Source organism: Micromesistius poutassou, assembly GCF_964030765.1.
Source record: "Micromesistius poutassou genome assembly, chromosome: 11".
NCBI lineage: Eukaryota > Metazoa > Chordata > Actinopteri > Gadiformes > Gadidae > Micromesistius > Micromesistius poutassou.
Window position 1 is genome coordinate 559,384 of NC_140281.1, and position 20,648 is coordinate 580,031.

The following is a 20,648-nucleotide window of genomic DNA, read 5'->3' on the forward strand; positions in this document are numbered from 1 at the left end:
AGAGAGAGAGAAAGAGAGAGAAAGAGAGAGAGAGAGACCTGGGGGGGGGTTCTGGTGACTCAAATTGCGGTTTTGCCCCCGCGTGTGCGTGTGTGTGCGTGCGTGCGTGCATGTGTGCGTGTGCTGTGCATGTGTGCGTGTGTGCGTGCGTTTTCCTGGATCTTGTTATCGATCATATTGCACTCGCAAAGCAAGTTTATAATTGAGCAACGGCGGTGGTTTGTGTCGGGTCTGCGTTGCCGTTGACGCACGCTGCAGACGTCGCCCCCTCCCTCACCGTTCCACGAGGCCAGCATCTTGGTGTCCCAGATGTGGGCGTGGCCGGCCGCTCCGCACGACCGCCATCTTGGCCCTGGCGGCGGCCAGCAGCTCGGTCACCGTGGCGACGCTGAGGCCGAAGCGGGCGGCCGTCAGCTCCACCGAGTAGCGGACGATGAGGACGTTCTGGCCCTGCAGCTCACCATGGGGGTCCTGGAGGACAGGGGGGGGTGGAGGGTTATAGACGAGGTGAAGGTGAGCAGTGTGTGTGTGTGTGTGTGTGTGTGTATGTGTTTTATCCCCTTGTCATCAATCAAGCCTCACAATAACGCCTACGGCAGAGAACCACATCAACATCCAAACGCAGGAGTCCACCCCCAGCCCCCCTGCGGTGTTGTCACCCCCCCCCCCTGCAGCAGTGTCACCCCCCCCCGCAGCAGTGTCACACCCCCCCCCTCCCAGCCCCCCAGCGGTGGTGTCACCCCCCGCCCCCTTCCACCGGTGTCACCCCCCCCCCCGCCCCACCCAGCTCAGCTCAGCCCCCCACGGTGGTGTCACCCCCCCCCCCCCGCGGTGGTGTCACCCCCTCCTCCCTCCTCCCTCCCCAGGCGTTGTCCACGTTGTCCACGTTGCCCTGCACCTCCCCTCCCAGCCCCCCAGCGGTGGTGTCACCCCCCCAACCCAGCCCCCCCACGGGGGTGTCACTCCCCCCCCCCCCCGCGGTGGTGTCACCCCCCCCCCTCCCCAGGCGTTGTCACCCACCTGCTCTGCGTCCACGTTGCCCTGCTCGCGGACCCCGTAGTGGTGCATGACGACGTCGGCCAGGCTGGCCGGGCCGGTGGAGCCCGGCAGCACCTCGCCCAGCAGCTCCCGCAGCTCCGACGCCGTCCACACGCAGAACGCCCCCTCCCGCTTCTCCGGCCCCCCCCCGGCCGGCACCGAGTCGGCGTCCTCCGCGCTGTAGAAGCCCCCGGACTGTGGAGGGAGTGTGGGGGTCAAAAGGTTAGGGTCAAGGTCAGGGTTAAGGTCAACTAATGCGACATGGGTTTGTTGCACAAACACGGTTTCACACTTGTTTACAATATTTATGTGTTTCGTTGTTGCATCGACATATATCGATACTTTATTTAGTATTTATCAATGAAGAACAGTGGAAGGTCATATGAAGTGTTGAACAGAAGTGTTTAAATCCAGCATGCTAATTCCTGAAATTATCACATCGATCAAAATGATCACGTTATATCTCGATATGTCTTTCAGCCATATCGCCCGGGCCTAGGTCTCAGAGTGCGACCTGAGGTCCTGAAGGGTCTTGACGGTCCTCGAGGCTTCAGAACGTAGAACGTACGCGCTGGGTTGTGTAGGAGGCTAGGAGCGATGAACCCACGTTAGGTTTGCACCTGCTGCTGGGGGACGCAGTCAGCAGAGAACTAGCACCCTGGACACAAGACTCTAGCCGGAATAGAGCGGATTGACTTGGATTGTCCACTCAAAAAACACGGAAAAGTTGAACTTCTCATGAGACCAGAACGGAGCCGTCTCAGCTGGAGAAGGGGGTTTAGGGGTGAGGGTTAGTTCTAACTAACCCTTTAGAGGATTCTCAGTGCAAGCAGTTCTGGGCCAAACTTGAAATTTTTAGTGTTTGTTAAGGTGGAGCCAAAGAACTGCCATCTACTATCAAGCATAAAAGTAACCCCACGAAACAGCTTGAAGAGCTAATGTTTTGAGTGCAGACGGCGGCACTATTATGGCTGCTGTCGTCCTGTTAGAGTGAACGATGTTATCACACTCTAGACTTCCTTTCAACAGCTGCAGAGCTCATTGGACGATGGGCCTTACAATGGTTCTTAATGCAGAGAAAAACAAGTCACATTAGATCAGTCAGATAACACTGACAATGTGCACACTGAGAGAGAGCAGTCAGTGCATGCCGGCCCGTGTGAATGTTGGGACGTCTCTCTTGGGATAGCAACACTTCAGTCAAACTAAAGAGGAGTGATTTCAGCGTGTTCAGGAGCCTCTGGACCGGTTATCCCTCTCCTTGGTGAGCTACATCTGATTACATGTAACCTACACTCCCTAAGGGGACCACCAGGGGGGCGTACTCAAAACGAAACACTCGGTTTCTAAGCCAATCAAAAGAGTTCCTTTACCCATGCTGGGTTTTCCCTTAATTGGACCGAACTGTTGTCGCCCGTTGTCAGCGTTTAATAAAATCAGGCCGACATCGCTATATTCCTAATATACATACGGCTAGATGCTTATTCATGAAAGCAAAGAATTCTTATTAATTTTCTTAAAAGGTGCATGAGACTAGAGCTCTCTCTAGTACGATTCCCCCTCGATGCAGATAAGTTAATAAATTAAATTAAACTTGTACGCCTGCTGCAACATTCTGTTCGCCTGCTGCAGAGCGCTACAGAAAACTTGTTTCTGCCTGCGGGTTCTCTGCGCAGAGAACCAACTTTATCTAATATAAAATATGAGACAAGGTAATTCAAGGTAAATCTGTTGATTGTCTTTAATGATAATCACAAAAGTAGGAAGTGATTAGTAAACTCTGAGTAGCAAACTCAGATGTATATATATTTTTGAAAATCACGCATGGAAATGTACAAAACATTTTTTGTTTGCATCGAAATGCATCGATAATCGTTTTAGAGTCGAATCGTTGACCTCTGAATCAGAATCGAATCAAATCGTGAGGTGCCAGGAGATTCCCACCCCTAATACAAACATGTACAACGCGTTATTCCAGGAGGAACGCCACCTATTTCCAGGTAACCCTGTGAGAAACGCTTCCGCCGACACAGCAAGAGCTGACACGCAATATCCGGCCCGGAGAAATGACTCCCACGCCGTGATACCTAATTGCCGAATAATTACATAATAAATCTTGGAGAATGTAACGATCACAAAGAGCACGCTTCTTAATTGCGTGTGCCCCTCGGTGCCGTCCAGTCATCAATCAAAAAAATGTCTGCCACGCATGTAGAGTCTGGGCTGACCCAGAGAGAGAGAGAGGGAGGGAGGGAGAGCATGTGAGCCAACGAGCATGTGAGCCAACGAGGACGTGAGGCACTTTGTAAAAACCCAGGCAGCTGGTTGACCTCAAACACACACACACACACACGCCCACGGGATGCACCCAGACACATTATTAGAGGCGGTTCATTATATATTTCCAATTACTATCTTCTTTGGCAAAAGAATACAGTGACACACATATGAGGTAAGGTCAGGTCAACTGAGTGGGAAGGTCTCCGTGTGATTGATGTGCGCTCACTTGCAATCGCGATCGCACGCACACCCACACACACACACACACACACAGTGTGCTAACAAGGGAAGGCATGGCTCACCTTGTCACTCAGGTCTCTCGAGACGTAGACCAGAATGTCCCTGGCCACGTCCGCAAAGAACTGCTCCCCTGACACCTGAAACACACCAAGAACATCCCAGAATGCACCTGTGTAGCGGGGTACCCACCGCATGGGGCCAACCTCAACCACAATGCTTTATATCATTTACATACGCCCACATAGGGTAGCATGGCGTTCCGGGAAGCGCCATATCAAACCACTGGCCAGCTGTTGGAGAGAGTGTGGACGACGGCCGGTCGAGGCAGCCTCACCTGGCCGAGTCCGATTGGACTCCGGGGCTGGGTGAGGCTGCTGCACACCTGTTGCACATTGAGCCCTCAGTGTGTAGTGCAGGTTAGTCCAGCCATCCCCACACGCACTCGGGGAGAGATGGCTCCTCCATGGCAACAAGGAGCACCAGCATCGTTATCTATCAAACGACTACAGTAAACCAGCTCTCCGACCGCGCCACCCTGTGTCCGTCTGTCTGGAGGAGGCCTGTTGAAGTCCCCGAGGTGTAGGGGTGTAGTAGTCACCGAGGTGCAGGGGTGTGGCAGCCAGGTGGCGTGTAGCAACCTGCTTTTACATTCACTTATTTATTTAAACATCGCTTGCGTGCATCTTGCGTGTTCGTGTCCAAATTAAACTAGAGATTTTCCGATACCGATTCCGATTCCTGCACTTGATACCTGAACCGATACAACATCAAGCATCGCAACAACTAAGAGCACCTCTTGTTATTGAAGGGTTCTCTACGATGACGGCAGTGTCTCACTGCCATTTCGGGCAGTATCGGAGGAATCTCCGCTCCCCGTCTCTGAACTCGACGACGTTGAACACCTATTTCCTAACGGTGTTGTGTGACGGAGCGGTTCTACCCAGGGCCGTCGGCATGTCCGAACCACCCCGTCTTAACGGGCAGGGAGGGTAGTGACATGGTATGGCCCTCGAACTGAACCCTTGATATCTGATAGCGGATATCACCCACAACGGAGCACAATGCAGATGTTTACACGGCTTCAACAGATGGTCTTATCGCGGTGCTCCGTATCAGCGCGGGGAGGTGGGTGGGCGGTCTGTTTACGCGGCCGCGTGCGGTCCTATCGGCCGGTCCTATCAGCGTGGGTCAGCACGGAGGAACGGGTGTTTGGCAGAAAAAAGGGAGCTGAATCGAATATCGCCGATTGGTCAATGTCACGCGTCAGAGCGAACAATGGGGTGATTAACCGAGACACACTCAGGGTGCTCCCGATGACAGACCACGGCTATTGTCTGGTAGCATGGTTAATGGTCTCCGCTGGTTTTCAATGCTGGCACTATGCTCCATTCAGATCAATTTACGTTTCTAGGGAGCCTGGAATGGAATCGCTGGCGTCGTTTCCGTTCCCGACAGCTCCTCATTGTGTTCCTGTGCAGCGTGTGACGATACGTTTGTAATAATGGGATTTGGGGGGGAAATCGTTGCTCAAACCTGAGCGGAAGAATACGAGTGTCGCCCCACAGAGGGCGCTACAGAGTATTGGCCGATGGTAAATCTGCATAAACTATGTTATGTTTTGTTTGACACATTCTCTGCGGACCTTTAGATACTAAACCATGACTCAAAACACAAAAAAGTTGCAAAAAAGTAGTAATATCATATCGAAATATTTTATGAAGTGCAATCTTTACTGAATCATTTCAACATTGTATCATGAGGTCCCTGCCGACTTCCTTCCCTCCCAAGTTAATATTAGTAGTAATAATAGTATACAGTTATATGCTTTTGTTTTAGTCATCAACTTCTACGTCAGATGCATGTCTACATCTCTTTACATCTGTGAATCTACCCCATCACAACACCAGTGTGTGTGTGGGTGTATTTCCTCTGACCATTAAAGCACACAGGAGACCAGGAGAGAACCAACACCCACCTGGAAGGCGGTGACGTAGGCCACGGCCAGCTGGGCCTGGTCGTACAGCATCTTCTCGAAGTGCGGCACGTGCCAGGACGCGTCGGTCGAGTACCGGTGGAACCCCTGAGGGAACGGTCAACGGTAAATGGCCTGCATTAATCCAGCGCTTTGCTGACCAGCGGCCACTCAAAGCGCTGCACAACATCACCTCACATTCACCCATTCGTGCACACATCCACACACCGACGGCGGAGTCAGCCACGCAGGGCGACAGCCAGCTGGTCAGGAGCGGTCAGGGTGAGGGCGTCTCGCTCAAGGACTACCTCGACACTCCCGGCTAGGAGGAGCCGGGGACCGAACTAGCAACCTTCCGGTTACCAGCCGACCCGCTCGGCCTCCTGAGCCTCGTGCCGCCCCTAGTGAGTGTGAGACCGCATTCAGACTTTGTTTATTTCAGTCCATCTTTAAGTGTCCGCTCTAAACCCGTCAGGCTGATTACAGATGAGGTTCTCTTCCACAGGGGATTACAACGGCCTTAGATCGCTGCTGTGATGCAAAGTACCGGCACTTCAGAATCAAAGAGTGGTTGCTATTCTAAGAGTGTTAAGTGGTCAAGACTATTTTATATGGACGGACAAGAGAGAGAGAGGGGAGAGAGAGAGACAGAAGGGGAGCGAGACAGAGAGAGACAGAGACAGAGAGACAGAAGGAGAGAGACAGAGAGAGAAAGTATATGCATGTAGTTCAAATATGAATTCATCAGTTAAATTTCAATTCTTTAAATCCTTTAGTATACCAAGTTAAAAAAAAAACCTATAGAACAACAAGCATATCTTCACAGTTGGGCAGAAACCTCGTCTCCGTAATTCTTAAAGCCATGGCATTGCTCACCCTTTGCGTCAGTCTGAAGCTTTTACAAATATTGAACAAATGAAAAGCATTCAAAAGCATGTGACTAAATCTCCTAACTCCCATTGGCTCCTCAACCTGTCGGCAGACCTTCCTAGCCCCGCCCTGCCTGTGCTTCACTCACCGCCAGAGCCCGGCGCAGTGGGAGGCGGCTGAGTGGAGACAGTCTCACTGAGCACTGCTGCTACAGCTGCAATGCAGAACTGCCTGTTTGAATAAGTTCAGCTTCTCCTTAACTCCAAGGAAGACCAAGTCTATAAATGTTTTATACATTTGAGAAGTGGGATCGGGGTGGGGGGAGGGGAGGGGAGTGTGGGAGTGCATTTTAGGATCGCACACAAGTCTTTTATAGCAAGAGATGTGGGACAAATGTATTCAACTCAGCGCACACATACTGTAGCTACAGAGACTGCAGCCTGATAGCGTCATGCAGAGACTGCCTCGGACGCTGCTGTTCTTATCAACGACGGCCAGAACACCCCATCTCCACATTCGATGTCCAACAACCTCTTCACTCCATATTCGAGCTAGATCTTGGTAAAACAGGAGTTATATAATGAAACATGAAAGCAGATGTAAATGAAATGCTTAATACCAGCTTTGGTGGTGGTATGTCATTCCAATCCGCAAGTGTTTGTCATTTATGTATCTAATTATGTTTTCTATTTTGTATAACATCATTATTTTCTTTCTATTCTTCTTTCGTTAGTTTCTGTTTTTCTTTTACATGTCAAAAAAAAAAAAAAAAGAGTCACAGGGTTTATACAGCAGGGCCTTACTGAGCCTCCTGTAGTTTATAGAGCAGGGTCCACCTGAGCCTCCTGTAGTTTATAGAGCAGGGCCTTACTGAGCCTCCTGTAGTTTATACAGCAGGGCCTTACTGAACCACCTGTAGTTTATAGAGCAGGGCCTTACTGAACCACCTGTAGTTTATAGAGCAGGGCCTTACTGAGCCTCCTGTAGTTTATAGAGCAGGGCCTTACTGAGCCTCCTGTAGTTTATAGAGCAGGGCCTTACTGAGCCTCCTGTAGTTTATAGAGCAGGGTCCACCTGAGCCTCCTGTAGTTTATACAGCAGGGCCTTACTGAGCCTCCTGTAGTTTATACAGCAGGGCCTTACTGAGCCTCCTGTAGTTTATAGAGCAGGGCCTTACTGAGCCTCCTGTAGTTTATAGAGCAGGGCCTTACTGAGCCTCCTGTAGTTTATACAGCAGGGCCTTACTGAGCCTCCTGTAGTTTATAGAGCAGGGCCTTACTGAGCCTCCTGTAGTTTATAGAGCAGGGCCCACCTGAGCCACGTGGTCGTGGATGCCCCCCAGGGCCATCATGCGGAGGGTGTGCAGGGTCATCTGGAGGGCCTCCGCCCCCTCAGTGGTGGAGCGGTTCAGGGCCCAGTACGACATCAGGAACATCAGGTTCACTGGAGGGGGACCACGGGGAGGGGGGGTCATCAGAATGCATCATGGGATATGTTGTGGCCAACACGAGAGTCGTAGTTCTGTAACATCACAAATCCACGTTAATATATCGTAACCTAGGCTGACGAAAACCAAGGTTTGACACGTCTTGTGTGAGGAGCTCTGTGGCGGCTCCCAACACAACCATGAGGAGAGCAACGCAACAACGTGATAAATGAGCCGATAGAGTCAGAGTATAGACCAGTACAAAGAAGAGAGAGAGAGAGAGAGAGAGAGAGAGAGAGAGAGAGAGAGAGAGAGAGAGAGAGAGAGAGAGAGAGAGAGAGAGAGAGAGAGAGAGAGAGAGAGAGAGAGTGAGTGTGTGTGGGTGTGTGGGCGTGTGTGCCCGTCCGTCCCACCTGGTGTGGGGAACTTGGGCGCGTCCCTAAAGCCCCCGTACTCCTCCTCATAGGAGTGGGCCAGTTGCTGGAAGCAGCGATTGGCTACGTCCAGGGCCGGGGGCGGGGCCTCTCCGGCGCTGGCGGCGATGGCGGTGCCCTTCCTCAGAGCCTCCATGACGCGCTCGCCGCTGGACTCCAGCGTGGGCCGGTTGGTCTGCCACTGGAGGACCACACGTGGAAGAGTGGAAGAACTTGTATTAAATTGTATTTGTACAGCCCTTAATCACTAACCTGACTCTCGCTAGATGAATTTCGTTGTGCCTGGCTCCACTCATCCATCTGGGATCGCTCCATTGGAGAGGCGCTTTAGAAGGCTGGGCCTTATCAAAAGTCCTTGCATATGATTGGATAAACCACTTGTCCGTCATCTTCATTGACGTGCAACTTCAACCGCTCACATCGAAAACCAACCCCGTGACGCTTTGCTTCCTCGATGCGAGCCGCCATTGTTGTCTGAATCAAAACAAGTCGCTTCTCCGCTACGTCTACATCTATAAAAATCCCGCCCCGGCGGTCCTGATTGGCTCTACCATTTTCTGGTAGTCCCCAAATACCTCCCAACGGGAGCGATCCCAGATGGATGAGTGGAGCCAGGCGGAACGAAAGTCATCTGGCGAGAGTCAGGTTATTTAATCACAGGTACAGCCTCAAAGGGCTGAACAGGCCGTGTTTATGACCCCCCCCCCCCCCCAGAGGGAAAGAAAAAACTCCCTTAAGAAAAACTCCCGGAAAAAATCTAGAGAAGGAACGCAGAGTGGGGGATCCAGGCTTACAGAGATGGTCAGGAGTGCAGTGGGTGCCATAATTGACAGACAGACAGACAGACAGACAGACATGCAAAACATTTTAAATCGGTGATGGGGTGCTGGCCGGTTAACCATAAAATAAATAAGGAACAATTACACTTTTGAAAAAGCGGCGAAAACTTGTCAAAGTTTTCTCTGTTCACTGAGACGGGAAACATCAGAACTATTTTTTAAAACATCCTACTTGTGTTCATTTGCAGGACTAGAATTTGTTGAGTGATTAAATTATTTATAAGTTATTCAATTATTTATATTACAAGTTAAAAACAAAATCAACTGCAACAAAAGCAATGTTTTGGACACCTTCAGACAACACCAAGCAGCAAAGCACTCCGCAGTCACCTGACCTGCTCCATGATTCTTGTGAGGACCGTCTTGAGTCCCGGTCGCCTTCCAGCGTCTCTGGGAGGGAAGTACGTGCCCCCGATGAAAGGTCGAAGGTCAGGGGTCAGCCACACACTCATAGGCCATCCGCCCCCTCCACTCGTTGCCTGGGGACCAGACACACAGCGGGTTACTGTAAGAGTTAAAGGGGTCCTGTTTTACCACCAGGTGGGGGTGTGATCAGCCAATACAAGCAGTTTTTAAAATATGCCTTTTCCTGTGTTCCGGTGACAGCACGAGTGGGCGTGTCCACCTAGATGTACACTGGAAAGTTCAGTCTACCAGTCTTCCCAGTGGACTGGAGCAAGGTTGCTTATCTATCGATCATACATCTTGGTGGATACCTCCACTTAGGTGCAGGAAACGGCAGATTTTCAAACGGCTTGCAACGGCTGATCACACTCACCCCTGGTGGCATAAAAGAGGCCCTTTAAGTGCAGTGTGTGTGTGTGTGTGTGTGTGTGTGTGTGTGTGTGTGTGTGTGTGTGTGTGTGTGTGTGTGTGTGTGTGAGTGTGAGTGTGTTCCTTGATTCATGCTTGATTCTCAGCATCCCTTACAAGCGCCCTGAGATGAAAGCGCGCCTGCTGAATGAATGAATGAATGAATGAATGAATTAAATACAGACGTGCTCACCTGTACGAAGGTCATGTAGACCTTGTCCACGTCGGGCCGCTCCTCCCGATCCACTTTGATGCAGACAAAGTTGTCACTGAGCAGCCGTCCGATCTCCTCGTCCTCAAAGGACTCGCGCTCCATCACGTGGCACCAGTGACAGGTGGAGTAGCCCACTGGGATCAGAGCACAGGACAAGAGCAACACCGCGTGTGTTCACATCGTCACGCATGTATAAACATACAGGAAATTGACCATGTGATCACGCATTTACATTTACATTTAGGGCATTCACACAAACGCTTTTTATCCAAAGTGACTTACAATAAAGTCAAGTTAGTACATTTGTCAGAAGAAAGAGAAACAACATATATCGCTGTGTCAGTATAGTAAGGATGTACAACAGAGATAGCTAGGATAAGATGCTACACAATGCTCAGCGCTATCTTTAAAGTGCCATACCCCTTTAAATAATAGTTTCTATAACATATATAGTTTGTAGAGTGGGTTGGTGTGGGGTGAACGGAAGGTTGCTAGTTCGAACCCCGGCTGTCTGTCAAAGGTGTCCCTGAGCAAGACACCTCACCCTGACTGCTCCATGCAGACAGGCTTGCATGGTTGGGGCGGCATTAGCTCAGGAGGTAGAGCGGGTTTGCTGGTAACCGCAAGGTTGCTGGGTCGTGGTGTCCCTGAGCGAGACGCCCTCACCCTGACTGCTCCTGACCCGGCTGGCTGTCGCCCTGCGTGGTCGACTCCGCCGTCGGTGTGTGAATGTGTGCATGAATGGGTGAATGTCAGTCAACACTGTAAAGCGCTTTGGATAAAAGCGCTATAGAAATGAGGACCATTTATAGAAATGAGGACCATATGGTTGACTCTGTTGGTGTGTATGATAAAAGGAATCCTGCCCTGAATGTAAAATGTAAATAATAGTTTACCTGACAGGAAGATGGGTTTGTCTTCCTGTTTAGCCCGGTCGAAGGCATCCTGTCCCCAAGCGTACCTTAGACGAAGACAAGAACGGGATTTGAGCCATAATAACCTCTGACACCGTAAACAAAGTGTCCAGGAGCACGTGGATCCAAAGCCCTCACCAGTCCACCGGGTTGTGGGCGTGCTGCAGCAGATAGGGGGACTTCTCCTGCGAGAGTCGGTTGGTGTGTTTTGGGGGGGTGGGGGGAGGGGGAGGAGTCCCAGAGGCCATCCTCACACTGGGGGACACAAAACCACAACAACGACAATCTGTTCAACTCGCTTATAGTTCACTTTATTGCAACACATATTTATTATTATGTATCCACGTGGATTCAAATGCAATCAACACAGTAGCCTACAAATATAGAAACATTCATTACATTCACATTGAGGGCATTTAGCAGACGCTTTTACCCAAAGTGACCTACAATAAGTACACTTGTCAGAAGAAAGAGAAACAATACATCGCTGTCGGTACAGCAACATCATATACTAATAGAGGATGTTGAGGCTTGACTAGATGTAACCTTGCTCCTCTCCACTTCACAACATCAGCAGCCAGGCTCACAGTTAGCCGACCCACCCTCATGGACAGACAGCCTCACGGACAGACAGCCTCATGGAGGACAGACAGCCTCATGGAGGACTGACAGCCTCACGGACAGACAGACAGACTCATGGACAGACAGACAGGCTCATGGACAGACAGCCTCACGGACAGGCAGCCTCATGGAGGACAGACAGCCTCATGGACAGACAGACAGACTCATGGACAGACAGACAGACAGACTCATGGAGGACAGACAGCCTCATGGACAGACCGCCTCCTGCTCTCCACTTTCACAACATTAGCATGCGGCTAACCGTTAGCCACGGGACGCACAGCAAGCCCTGCACAACCCTTTCACCTTCACGTAATCACAAGCCGCTGTGCGACGACACTCAGTGTCTCTCACGGGGGTGGAGGTTCTTCGGTTTGAATCCCGAGGTCAGACTTAAAACACGTTGTGGTACCGGGAGACCCGCAAGCAGAGAGAGTCTTTACCTGAAGCTGAAGCGGGCGGCCGACGCTGGCTCCGGGAGCAGAGTCCTGTCGCGTCCCGCTGGGTGCTGGAGGAGGAGGTGGTGGTGGTGGTGTGTGTGTCCGAACCCCCTGACTTGTCTCTCTGGGGTCTGCTGCTGCTGGACACCGTCTGCTCCTAGAGCGGCTCTGCTAAGCAGGCGGGCTAAGCTACTCTGTGACACCGACCGGCCCCGGGCCAGTCTTAACATCCTATCGGGACACCTGATGTAAACCGGGGGTAAGCTGTCTACTCAGTCTGCTTATTCACTCTGAGGAGGACTCGCCGTGTCACCGTGACACGGGACAAACATGTCCCGGGCGGGGGCATGTCCCACCGTGCATGCAGTTCAACGATTCCGCCACACGATGGCACTGTGGCCAGAGCAGTGTGTGCGTATATGCGCGTGCGTGTGCATGTAGGCAGTTCATGACGAATGAATAACAATGAGCTTGCAAAAATATTCAAGATGCATATATCTCTTTAAATACATTTTTACGCATACATTTCACGTTACATTTCGTGAAAAGTATATACATCTTTCACACTTACTTTGCTTGTGTAGGCCTATTAAAATAATTCATAATAATGTTTAATAAAGTGTTATCTAATCTAAAAAAAAATAAAAAAAAATACATAAGTAGGCTAGATCTCAATCGTCCGTCAAGTTCAGTTTGCCGTTGAGTTTAACGACCGTGGAGACAAAGTCGAGGAGATCCACAAAGTCGGAGGCGATGATGTTGACGTGGTTGTCGCCGGGCCCGGGACGCTGCCTGTTCACCCAGTCCAGCAGAGCGGGGAGCCCCTTCAGCGTCACGCTCCGGAGGGTCTTGGACAGGTACTGCACCGCCCCCATGCTGTCCGGCAAGGTCAGGTTCAGACCGCACACAAACAAGTCTGACGACCACAGAGACAAACAAACGCCATCAGAGCGGAACACAGCTCGGGAGTCGAGGTGCTTTGATGACGACAAAAGCAAACCCTGGAATAATAAAAGAGTTCTGTGACAGCTATACCGAACATAATTAGTGTCGTGGAACATATTTCCATATCTCACTAATTCCCACCGGTTTTGTACAGCGAGTGTACATTTCTGACTATGTGAACCATAACCACTGCTGTTACCAGTGTGTCACTGGAAATGATGTTGCACTTATTACACGTTAAATATCAAATTCCACAAATCCCTTCCTCTGAACTACCTCTTAAACTGCTGTTCGTGCTGGTCATTCTTGTGTTGTTAGTTTTTATATTATGTGTCATTTATGTGAACTCAATGTCTGGTTGGACATTAAAGGTCCCATGACATGCCACCAGGTGTGAGTGTGATTAGCCGTTACAAGCCGTTTTGGAAATCTGCCCCTTATGACATCAAAAGTGGGCGTGTCCACCTAGATGTGTTGCTGGATAGATGAATCTACCAGCTGCCTACCCGGTGGACCGTAGCAAACGTTAGCTCATCTATCCATCACACACCTAGGTGGACACGCCCACCTGTGATGTCATAAGGGGCAGATTTCCGAAACGGCTTGTGACGGCTAATCACACTCACACCTGGTGGCGTGTCATGGGACCTTTTAAAGGTGAAACTGAGTCAAATCGAGAGCACAGCAACAGCAGCAGCAGCAGTATGACTGGAAGCCTCTGTCCAGAGGATAACGTACAGTTTAGAGGAGTTTCAGTGCGCAGCTTCTCGTCCAGAGCAGTCACCACTTCGGAGGGGACCATTGTGTCTCCGTAGAAGTAGGGGATTTTCCCCCACATCTGCGGGTGGACACCCGGGTAGTCATAGGAGATGAGGATGTGCTGACCCGAATCCCAGCAGAACCGCAGGGTAGGCTGGTCCTGTTGGCGGGAAGATATGTTGTACGTCCTGGCACTTAATGTACGCACTTATTGTATGTTGTACGTCCTGGCACTTAATGTACGCACTTATTGTATGTTTGTACGTCCTGGCACTTAATGTACACACTTATAGTATGTTGTACGTCCTGGCACTTAATGTACACATTTTTTGTATGTTGTACGTCCTGGCACTTAATGTACACACTTTTTGTATGTTGTACGTCCTGGCACTTAAAACTATACTAAATATAGTATTTAGCATCGTGTAGCATCTTATCCTATCTTTGTTGTATACGGGGAATGGGTTAACCTAGCGATTGTGTTCTATGAACATCCTTACTGTACCGACAGTGATATATTGTTTCTCTTTCTTCTGACAAATGTACTTATTGTAAATTGATTTGGATAGAATTCCCTGACTATAAATGTAACACAAAGTATACATATTGTATGCATAAGGTATCTCCTAACTTCCACAACAGTACATTTCCCACGTCGTGACGTTTACCGTGGCCAGGACGAGTTTGGCCCCAAACAGTTGTGTGATGAAGAGGATGAGGTGCTGGTGGTGTTGGGTCCCCATCCCCTTGAAGTGGGACAGGGCCAGGACCAGGACCTCAGTGGGGTGGCCCGCGGCCCAGTCGCTGACGGCCCTGAGGACGGTCTAAACAAAGGTCCGCATCACGCGGCGGTTCAATGTTCTTCTTCTGTGGTATTTCATCAGAGTTGGAATCCCAAACTTTAATTATTGATACGCAAACCTTTTCACTCATTTCCCCCGACACGGTTTCATTTCTATTTCATCATCAGTCTGCGAACATCACAGGCCTTAAAGACATTATAATGAAGGAAACATTTCCTTTTTTTTTTTTAAAGCTATTTTTGTGTCTTGTTACAAAAGCTTGATTATATTATAAACTTATTTAGCAAACCGTAATGCAGGGAACCAGAAAGTGATAGCTTTCACAGATGAAGAGATCGATGCCATTCAGTTTTCTTTCATATTCAGAATCTCTAACTTCCTCTACAAACTGTCCCACTGAAGCGTGACCCAACAGAATCACCGTTGGGATCTGATCCATGTTGTACCTAACCGCCAGCGGGTCACTCAAACCACCCCCGAACAAATCACAAACGGATCAACCGTTCCTTCTGATCGCCGTCCCGTCCCGCCCCCATTGGACCCCGTTCAGCCAATCAGACACCTCGGGTGAAGCCTCACCTCCACCTCGCTGTGGGTGTACAGGCCGTGGTAGAAGTAGGTGCGGGTGGGGTGCGTCTCGTCGGGTTTCCGTGCCACCCTCATGTCGAGGAACCGAACCCCCGCGTCCAGCTGTTGACCTATGTTCAGCTCCTGTGTTGCAAACAGACATCGGTGAATAAGAGGATGGAGGTTGTTTTGTATTGCTTGAATACTGCGTGGTTGCGACAGTAATGAATAAAATAAAATAAAATAACAGTGAAGTTTGCATCTTAAATTCAGGAACCAAACCCTGAACACTAAACAGAAAGGGCACCTGACTTTGACTGTTGCCTACTTTACGTGACTAATCCCATCTTGAGGATATTATTCAGTACTTTATAGCATCTGAAGAGCAAAGCTGTTTTTTTGGTTCTCTACAAAGAAGGGGGGAGGGGTTATGCAGAGTCTAAGAGTGAACTATGATAGACGTTGATCTGACCTGAGTGGTCGCCCATTTGTATACCAAAGCACGCACGTAGTGCAGATTGCTCAGGGGCACCAGTGAGTCCGGCTCCACGATGGAGGAGTCCATGTCCAGGTCATAAGCCATGGTGTCATGGCTGCCTGTGAGCACACAACACACATCCATTATACGCACACACTCGCCGTCATTACAGTTCACTGAGGCTGCATCACTTGTGTAATACTCATGTATAATAAGTAGGCTAATTATAAATAATTATTACATTTATTCATTAGGCCATTCAATTCAATTTGATTTGCACATCCCTTCATCACAGGTGCAGTCTCAAAGACCCCCCCCCCCCCCCCCCCGACCCTAGCCCCCCAGAGGGCAAGAAAAAACTCCCTTAATTAGCAAGGAAGAAATCCTGAGAAGGAACGCAGAGTGGGGGATCCCTCCTTCCGGTGAGCATTCTGCGTTCTAAGTCTATGCTGCCTCTGTTAGCCTGCAAGGCTAGCTGGACGACAACACAAACACGGTCGTCACGTCGTACTGTAGCCTACCTGGGATGGCCAGAGTCCACAGGGAAACGCATTGCAGTCTTGGTGGCAGTTTGGACATCCAGTCAGAGTTGTCGTTGCCTTCCGTCGTCCCGCCCCCCTGGGGTGTCGACTCAGCCATCAAAACGATGATTTGGTGTCAATTATAATTTACGACCTTGATGAGAATTAAAAAAAGAAACGATCACAGCTGTTGCAGGTTGGACTGCATGTGCGACTGAAGGTGGACTGACCCACCCTTCAGTGCCTTGTGAATTCCAGCCATTCCGGTGTGTGTTGAAGAATGTCCACCGCAGCGCTGGCTTTGTGTGACCAGAGATTCGGCGGCAGGTTGAAACTACCAGGTTCCAGGTACACTGCCACACCTTTGTCATCAAAATACCAGTTTGAAATGTGATAGCCTGCTTCACAGACAAGAGAGGACTATAAATAGCAATGGCAGAAAATGCGAAAAACATATCACCCTTTCTAAACTTCCACTTCCACGTAATATTTGTCCTTATACATATTCATACTTTGCCTCACAACGCAATATTTGTTTGATGTAGGATGTGTTGAAATGAATTTTAGTCCAGGAAAGGCCGCCGAGACAGGATTGCTTTTAACTCACTTTATTTGGTTAAGGTTATTGGTCTATTGTCTATCGTCTATGAAACAAAAGGAGAGGGATCGTATATAACACGCGTGGAGCGTCTCTAAGCTTTACATCTAATCGATACGCCGCCCAAGAGATTCTGCCCTAAAATGGCGGAGTCCGAGTTAAATAAGAAGGTAGAGGTGGGCGTGTTCTGTGGCTTTAAAAGCCCGCCCCCTGGTTGTGCAGCAGTCTTAAGGCTTATGTTATGTTTACTCAGTATTGTGGCTATGGGAGAATATTATGGCTGAAATATGTTACAATTCCCTCCTTGGTCATCTCAGATGACCATTCTACAAGCCATAATCACTACTGACCATATAAAGTAGGAAAAGTAAAAAGCAAAAAAAGAAAATATGCATATACCCATGGGTTGGTTACCATGGAACAATCATCAACATCAACATCAACACCACACAATACAATCAATATGTCATACGGTCATAAAGGCATAATCATAAAGACATAAGTATTCATCAATGGAAATTTTGTCAAAACACTTCTAGGCACAAAACATAAAATTCATATACTTTCAACATATGTTGAAGATCAACACTACAAAAAATTGAGCAGCATAGGTAAACAGTTAAACCTTTTTAAAATTCACTTCTGTTTTTCATAACACAAAATTTATACCCTTTCAGTATGCATTGAAAATTTACCGAATATGACAAAAATAAAAGAATTTCAGTAAGTATTGAAAATCTACTGAACATAACAAAAAGTAACACAATTTTTTTCAGCATGTATGGAAAATCTACTGAACATAAAAGTAACACAATTTTTTCAGCATGTATGGAAAATCTACTGAACATAAAAGTAACACAATTTTAAATTTCCTTCAAGTATGCATAGGTTTGAATGGCTCAGTGAGCTTTATGTATGTAGAGTTTTGGACATTTTACATTTAAATCTAAACAAAATTTTGTAATAGATGGATAGATAAGCAACATTTGCTACAGTCCACTGGGTAGGCTGGTAGACTGATCTATCCACCGCACATCTAGGTGGACACGCCCACTTGTGATGTCACTAAGGCACAGGCCGATTTTCAAAAGGAGAGGCAGAAAACGGCTTGTAACGGCTAATTACACACGCCTGGTGGCATAACATCACACCTTTAGCTCTGCACTTGCATAATCAGTCTGAGTGACCTTTCCCGATACAGACTTGACTCTAATTATCAGCCATGTTTCGTACTGATTATGTCGTGAGGAGGAACACTCATTAACTCCACCATATGGTCTCATGTAAAGGTCCCACGGCATGAAAATTTCCCTTTATGAGGTTTTCTAACATTAATATGAGTTTCCCTAGCCTCCCTATGGTCCCCCAGTAGCTAAAAATTGCGTTAGGTGTAAAACGCGCAGTAGGTATACTGCTCCACCTTTGAAAAAATGAACACTCAAACGCGCCAATTTGGGACCTGGCCCCATATGTCGTCATAAGGGGCCACCATGTTACCTCCCTTTTCTCTGCTTGGCCCGCCCAGAGAATTTGGCCCGCCAATGAGACAATGAGCTACGACCTTGCGAGCGCCACATGGTCTATGGGTCCAACACAGGTCACTAAGCCCCTATGAGGTTAAACTAACTTTAGGCTACACACGTTTGGTTTGGTTTGGTTTATTTCGGACTAATATATACATTGAGACATTTACATATTCATTTCACAAATGCGATGAAAATGTTCATTGTGATAATGGTAAATAAAAATGTCAGAAAAAGGAGCAGGCTGAAGCCAAGGGCTTATTATAGCCTATCCTTTGCAAATTTTTGTTTTACATTGAAACAATATGACATCCGGTGAATGATAATGCACAAATAAGAAAATAAAAAAATAAAAAAGATAAACTTTCATGTATTCCATTATATTATATAAGAATAATAATACTAATAATGTAATATGGGGTCTATGGTGGTGCTATTTCAATTTTAATATATAATAGGCTACCACATAATTAGTAAATTTCTTTATAACTGTTTATCGTTTTATATTTAAACATTTTTTTGAAAACATAGATTGAGCTACACATTCTTAAATCCTTATCACAGCAATTCCACAATTTGACACCTTTCACAGAAACACAGTTTTCTTTACTTTTTGTTCTTCCCCATGTCTTTTTAAACATACCCGTGTTCCTTAGTTCATATTTACTCTCTTGAATTTCGAACAGCCTCTGAGAACATCTTGGGAGGAGATTATGATGTGCTTTGTATATAATCAATAAGGTTTGAAGGTTGACTATATCCCAGAATTTTAATATATTTAAATTTATAAATAAAGCATTGGTTGACTCCAGGTACTCTGCTCCCATAATTATACGTATTATTATTTTTTGTAGTAGAAAAATGGGCTTGAGATTAGTTTTGTAAGTGTTTCCCCACACTTCCACACAATGTCATGTATGGAATTATAAGGGAACAATATAGCAGGTACTGTAATTTTTTATTAAAAAATTCTTTGGATCTATAAACTATAGTGATTGTTTTGGACATTTTCTTTTTGACATGATTAATGTGAGATCTCCAGTTTAATTTGTGGTCAATTAATACTCCAAGAAACTTATATTTAAACACTGTAGGCCACTGCAGGCCACGAAGCGGGGAACAAGTCTGAACCTCTTTGTGTTGCCTCACTCTCCGGACTAGTCACCATCAACCCTTTTGTATCATGCGCCACTTACCTCTTGTGCGAAGGCTGGGAGAGCTGCGGGCGGTCGGTCCTGTGGAAAGCCCTACTTCTAAATCCTGACAGGTCCTCGTGAGAGGGTTACATGTTCTTTCCTCGCATGTCTGTCAGAGTCAACGAGTGAGTCTGTTAGACTGCGTGGGCAGTGTTTCGATAAACTAGATTAATAAGCCAGATATAAACGAAAATATGCACGACCCTCACAGCTTGAGTCTGTGTGGGGGCTATTTCAATAAGAAGAAGTCCCCAGTTGACGCATTGTTGCGATAAAGCTATGTTCCGCTTTCTTCAGGGACAGAGATGTATGGTTCCTGTTTCTACGAGGTAGTCTGTACCATTGGTGTTGACGCAGCAGTTCAGCAGTACAACAGTTCAGCAGTTCAATAGAATTCATGTATTGTTGTGCCATTGAAAGTGGAAGTCCCAACGTCAAGACACACACCACACTTACCTTAGAATAAGTAGAGAATAAGTATATTCCACGGCATAAGGTTGCGATTAGTTAAATAACAGTTTTTAATCAGTGGTCACCCCCTCCCTTAAATGTGATTTTCTTATTGGTACCTTTTTTTTTTTTGTCTTTGTCTGTCAGACTGTTTCATTATACTTTGCACTGTTCATTTCTGTATTTTGTATTTTTGTATTTTATTTTATTTTTTGTATATTGTATTTTATGTCAGTCACTACATTCAATGTAAAAAAGAAAAAGAAAAAATGTCCCAGATATGTTCAAGATGTAATATCCAAACTGAACTGAAATAAAAAAGAATGTTAAAAAAAAATAAAAAAAAGCGGGAGTCCTACCCTTAATGGGTTTAGGGCTAGGTGCATCAATGTGTGGCCCACGGTCACACAACAGTGCTTAAGATTGACATGGAAGTGGAAGAACCAGAGGCGTCTGAGAACCCGACGCAGTCGTTTGAGATTCATAATATCATCCGGAGGCGCACACAGCTTTTGGCCGTGATAATATTTATAATATAATATATATATATTTATCTATATATAATATGATATTATTTAGAGATAGAGCTCCAGGACTCCCGCCGGAGCACCCGGAGTGTTCAGTGTTCCACTGTAAACACTAGCGCATGGTACCGTGGCCGCAAGCTGCTCAGGGCCACGCCCCCACCCTCCACCTGGACCCGCCTC

At 47.7% G+C, this 20,648-nt stretch overlaps 2 protein-coding genes across 2 annotated transcripts in view; both read right to left on the minus strand.

Annotated features, from left to right (window-relative positions):
- spata20 (spermatogenesis associated 20) overlaps positions 1-12,535 on the minus strand; it is a gene marked incomplete at its 3' end in the record, with an annotated part of 13,581 nt that extends 1,046 nt beyond the window's left edge. Inside the window, 12 exon segments of the mRNA XM_084475656.1 lie at positions 278-305; positions 307-471; positions 1,021-1,233; positions 3,621-3,695; positions 5,534-5,638; positions 7,713-7,843; positions 8,240-8,441; positions 9,435-9,578; positions 10,106-10,260; positions 11,023-11,087; positions 11,179-11,295; positions 12,105-12,535. Coding sequence (XP_084331782.1) covers positions 278-305; positions 307-471; positions 1,021-1,233; positions 3,621-3,695; positions 5,534-5,638; positions 7,713-7,843; positions 8,240-8,441; positions 9,435-9,578; positions 10,106-10,260; positions 11,023-11,087; positions 11,179-11,295; positions 12,105-12,331 — 1,627 coding nt within the window. The 5' untranslated portion in view covers positions 12,332-12,535.
- Positions 12,536-12,583: 48 nt separating this feature from the next.
- Positions 12,584-19,735, minus strand: LOC311355329 (PI-PLC X domain-containing protein 1-like). Its single transcript, XM_084475090.1, has 7 exons — positions 19,492-19,735; positions 16,175-16,328; positions 15,648-15,772; positions 15,188-15,319; positions 14,474-14,629; positions 13,785-13,965; positions 12,584-13,017 (listed from the first exon to the last, which is right to left on the minus strand). The coding sequence occupies exons 2-7, from the start codon at positions 16,290-16,292 to the stop codon at positions 12,773-12,775; spliced, it is 957 nt and encodes a 318-aa protein (XP_084331216.1). The 5' UTR covers positions 16,293-16,328; positions 19,492-19,735; the 3' UTR covers positions 12,584-12,772.
- Positions 19,736-20,648: the final 913 nt, after the last annotated feature.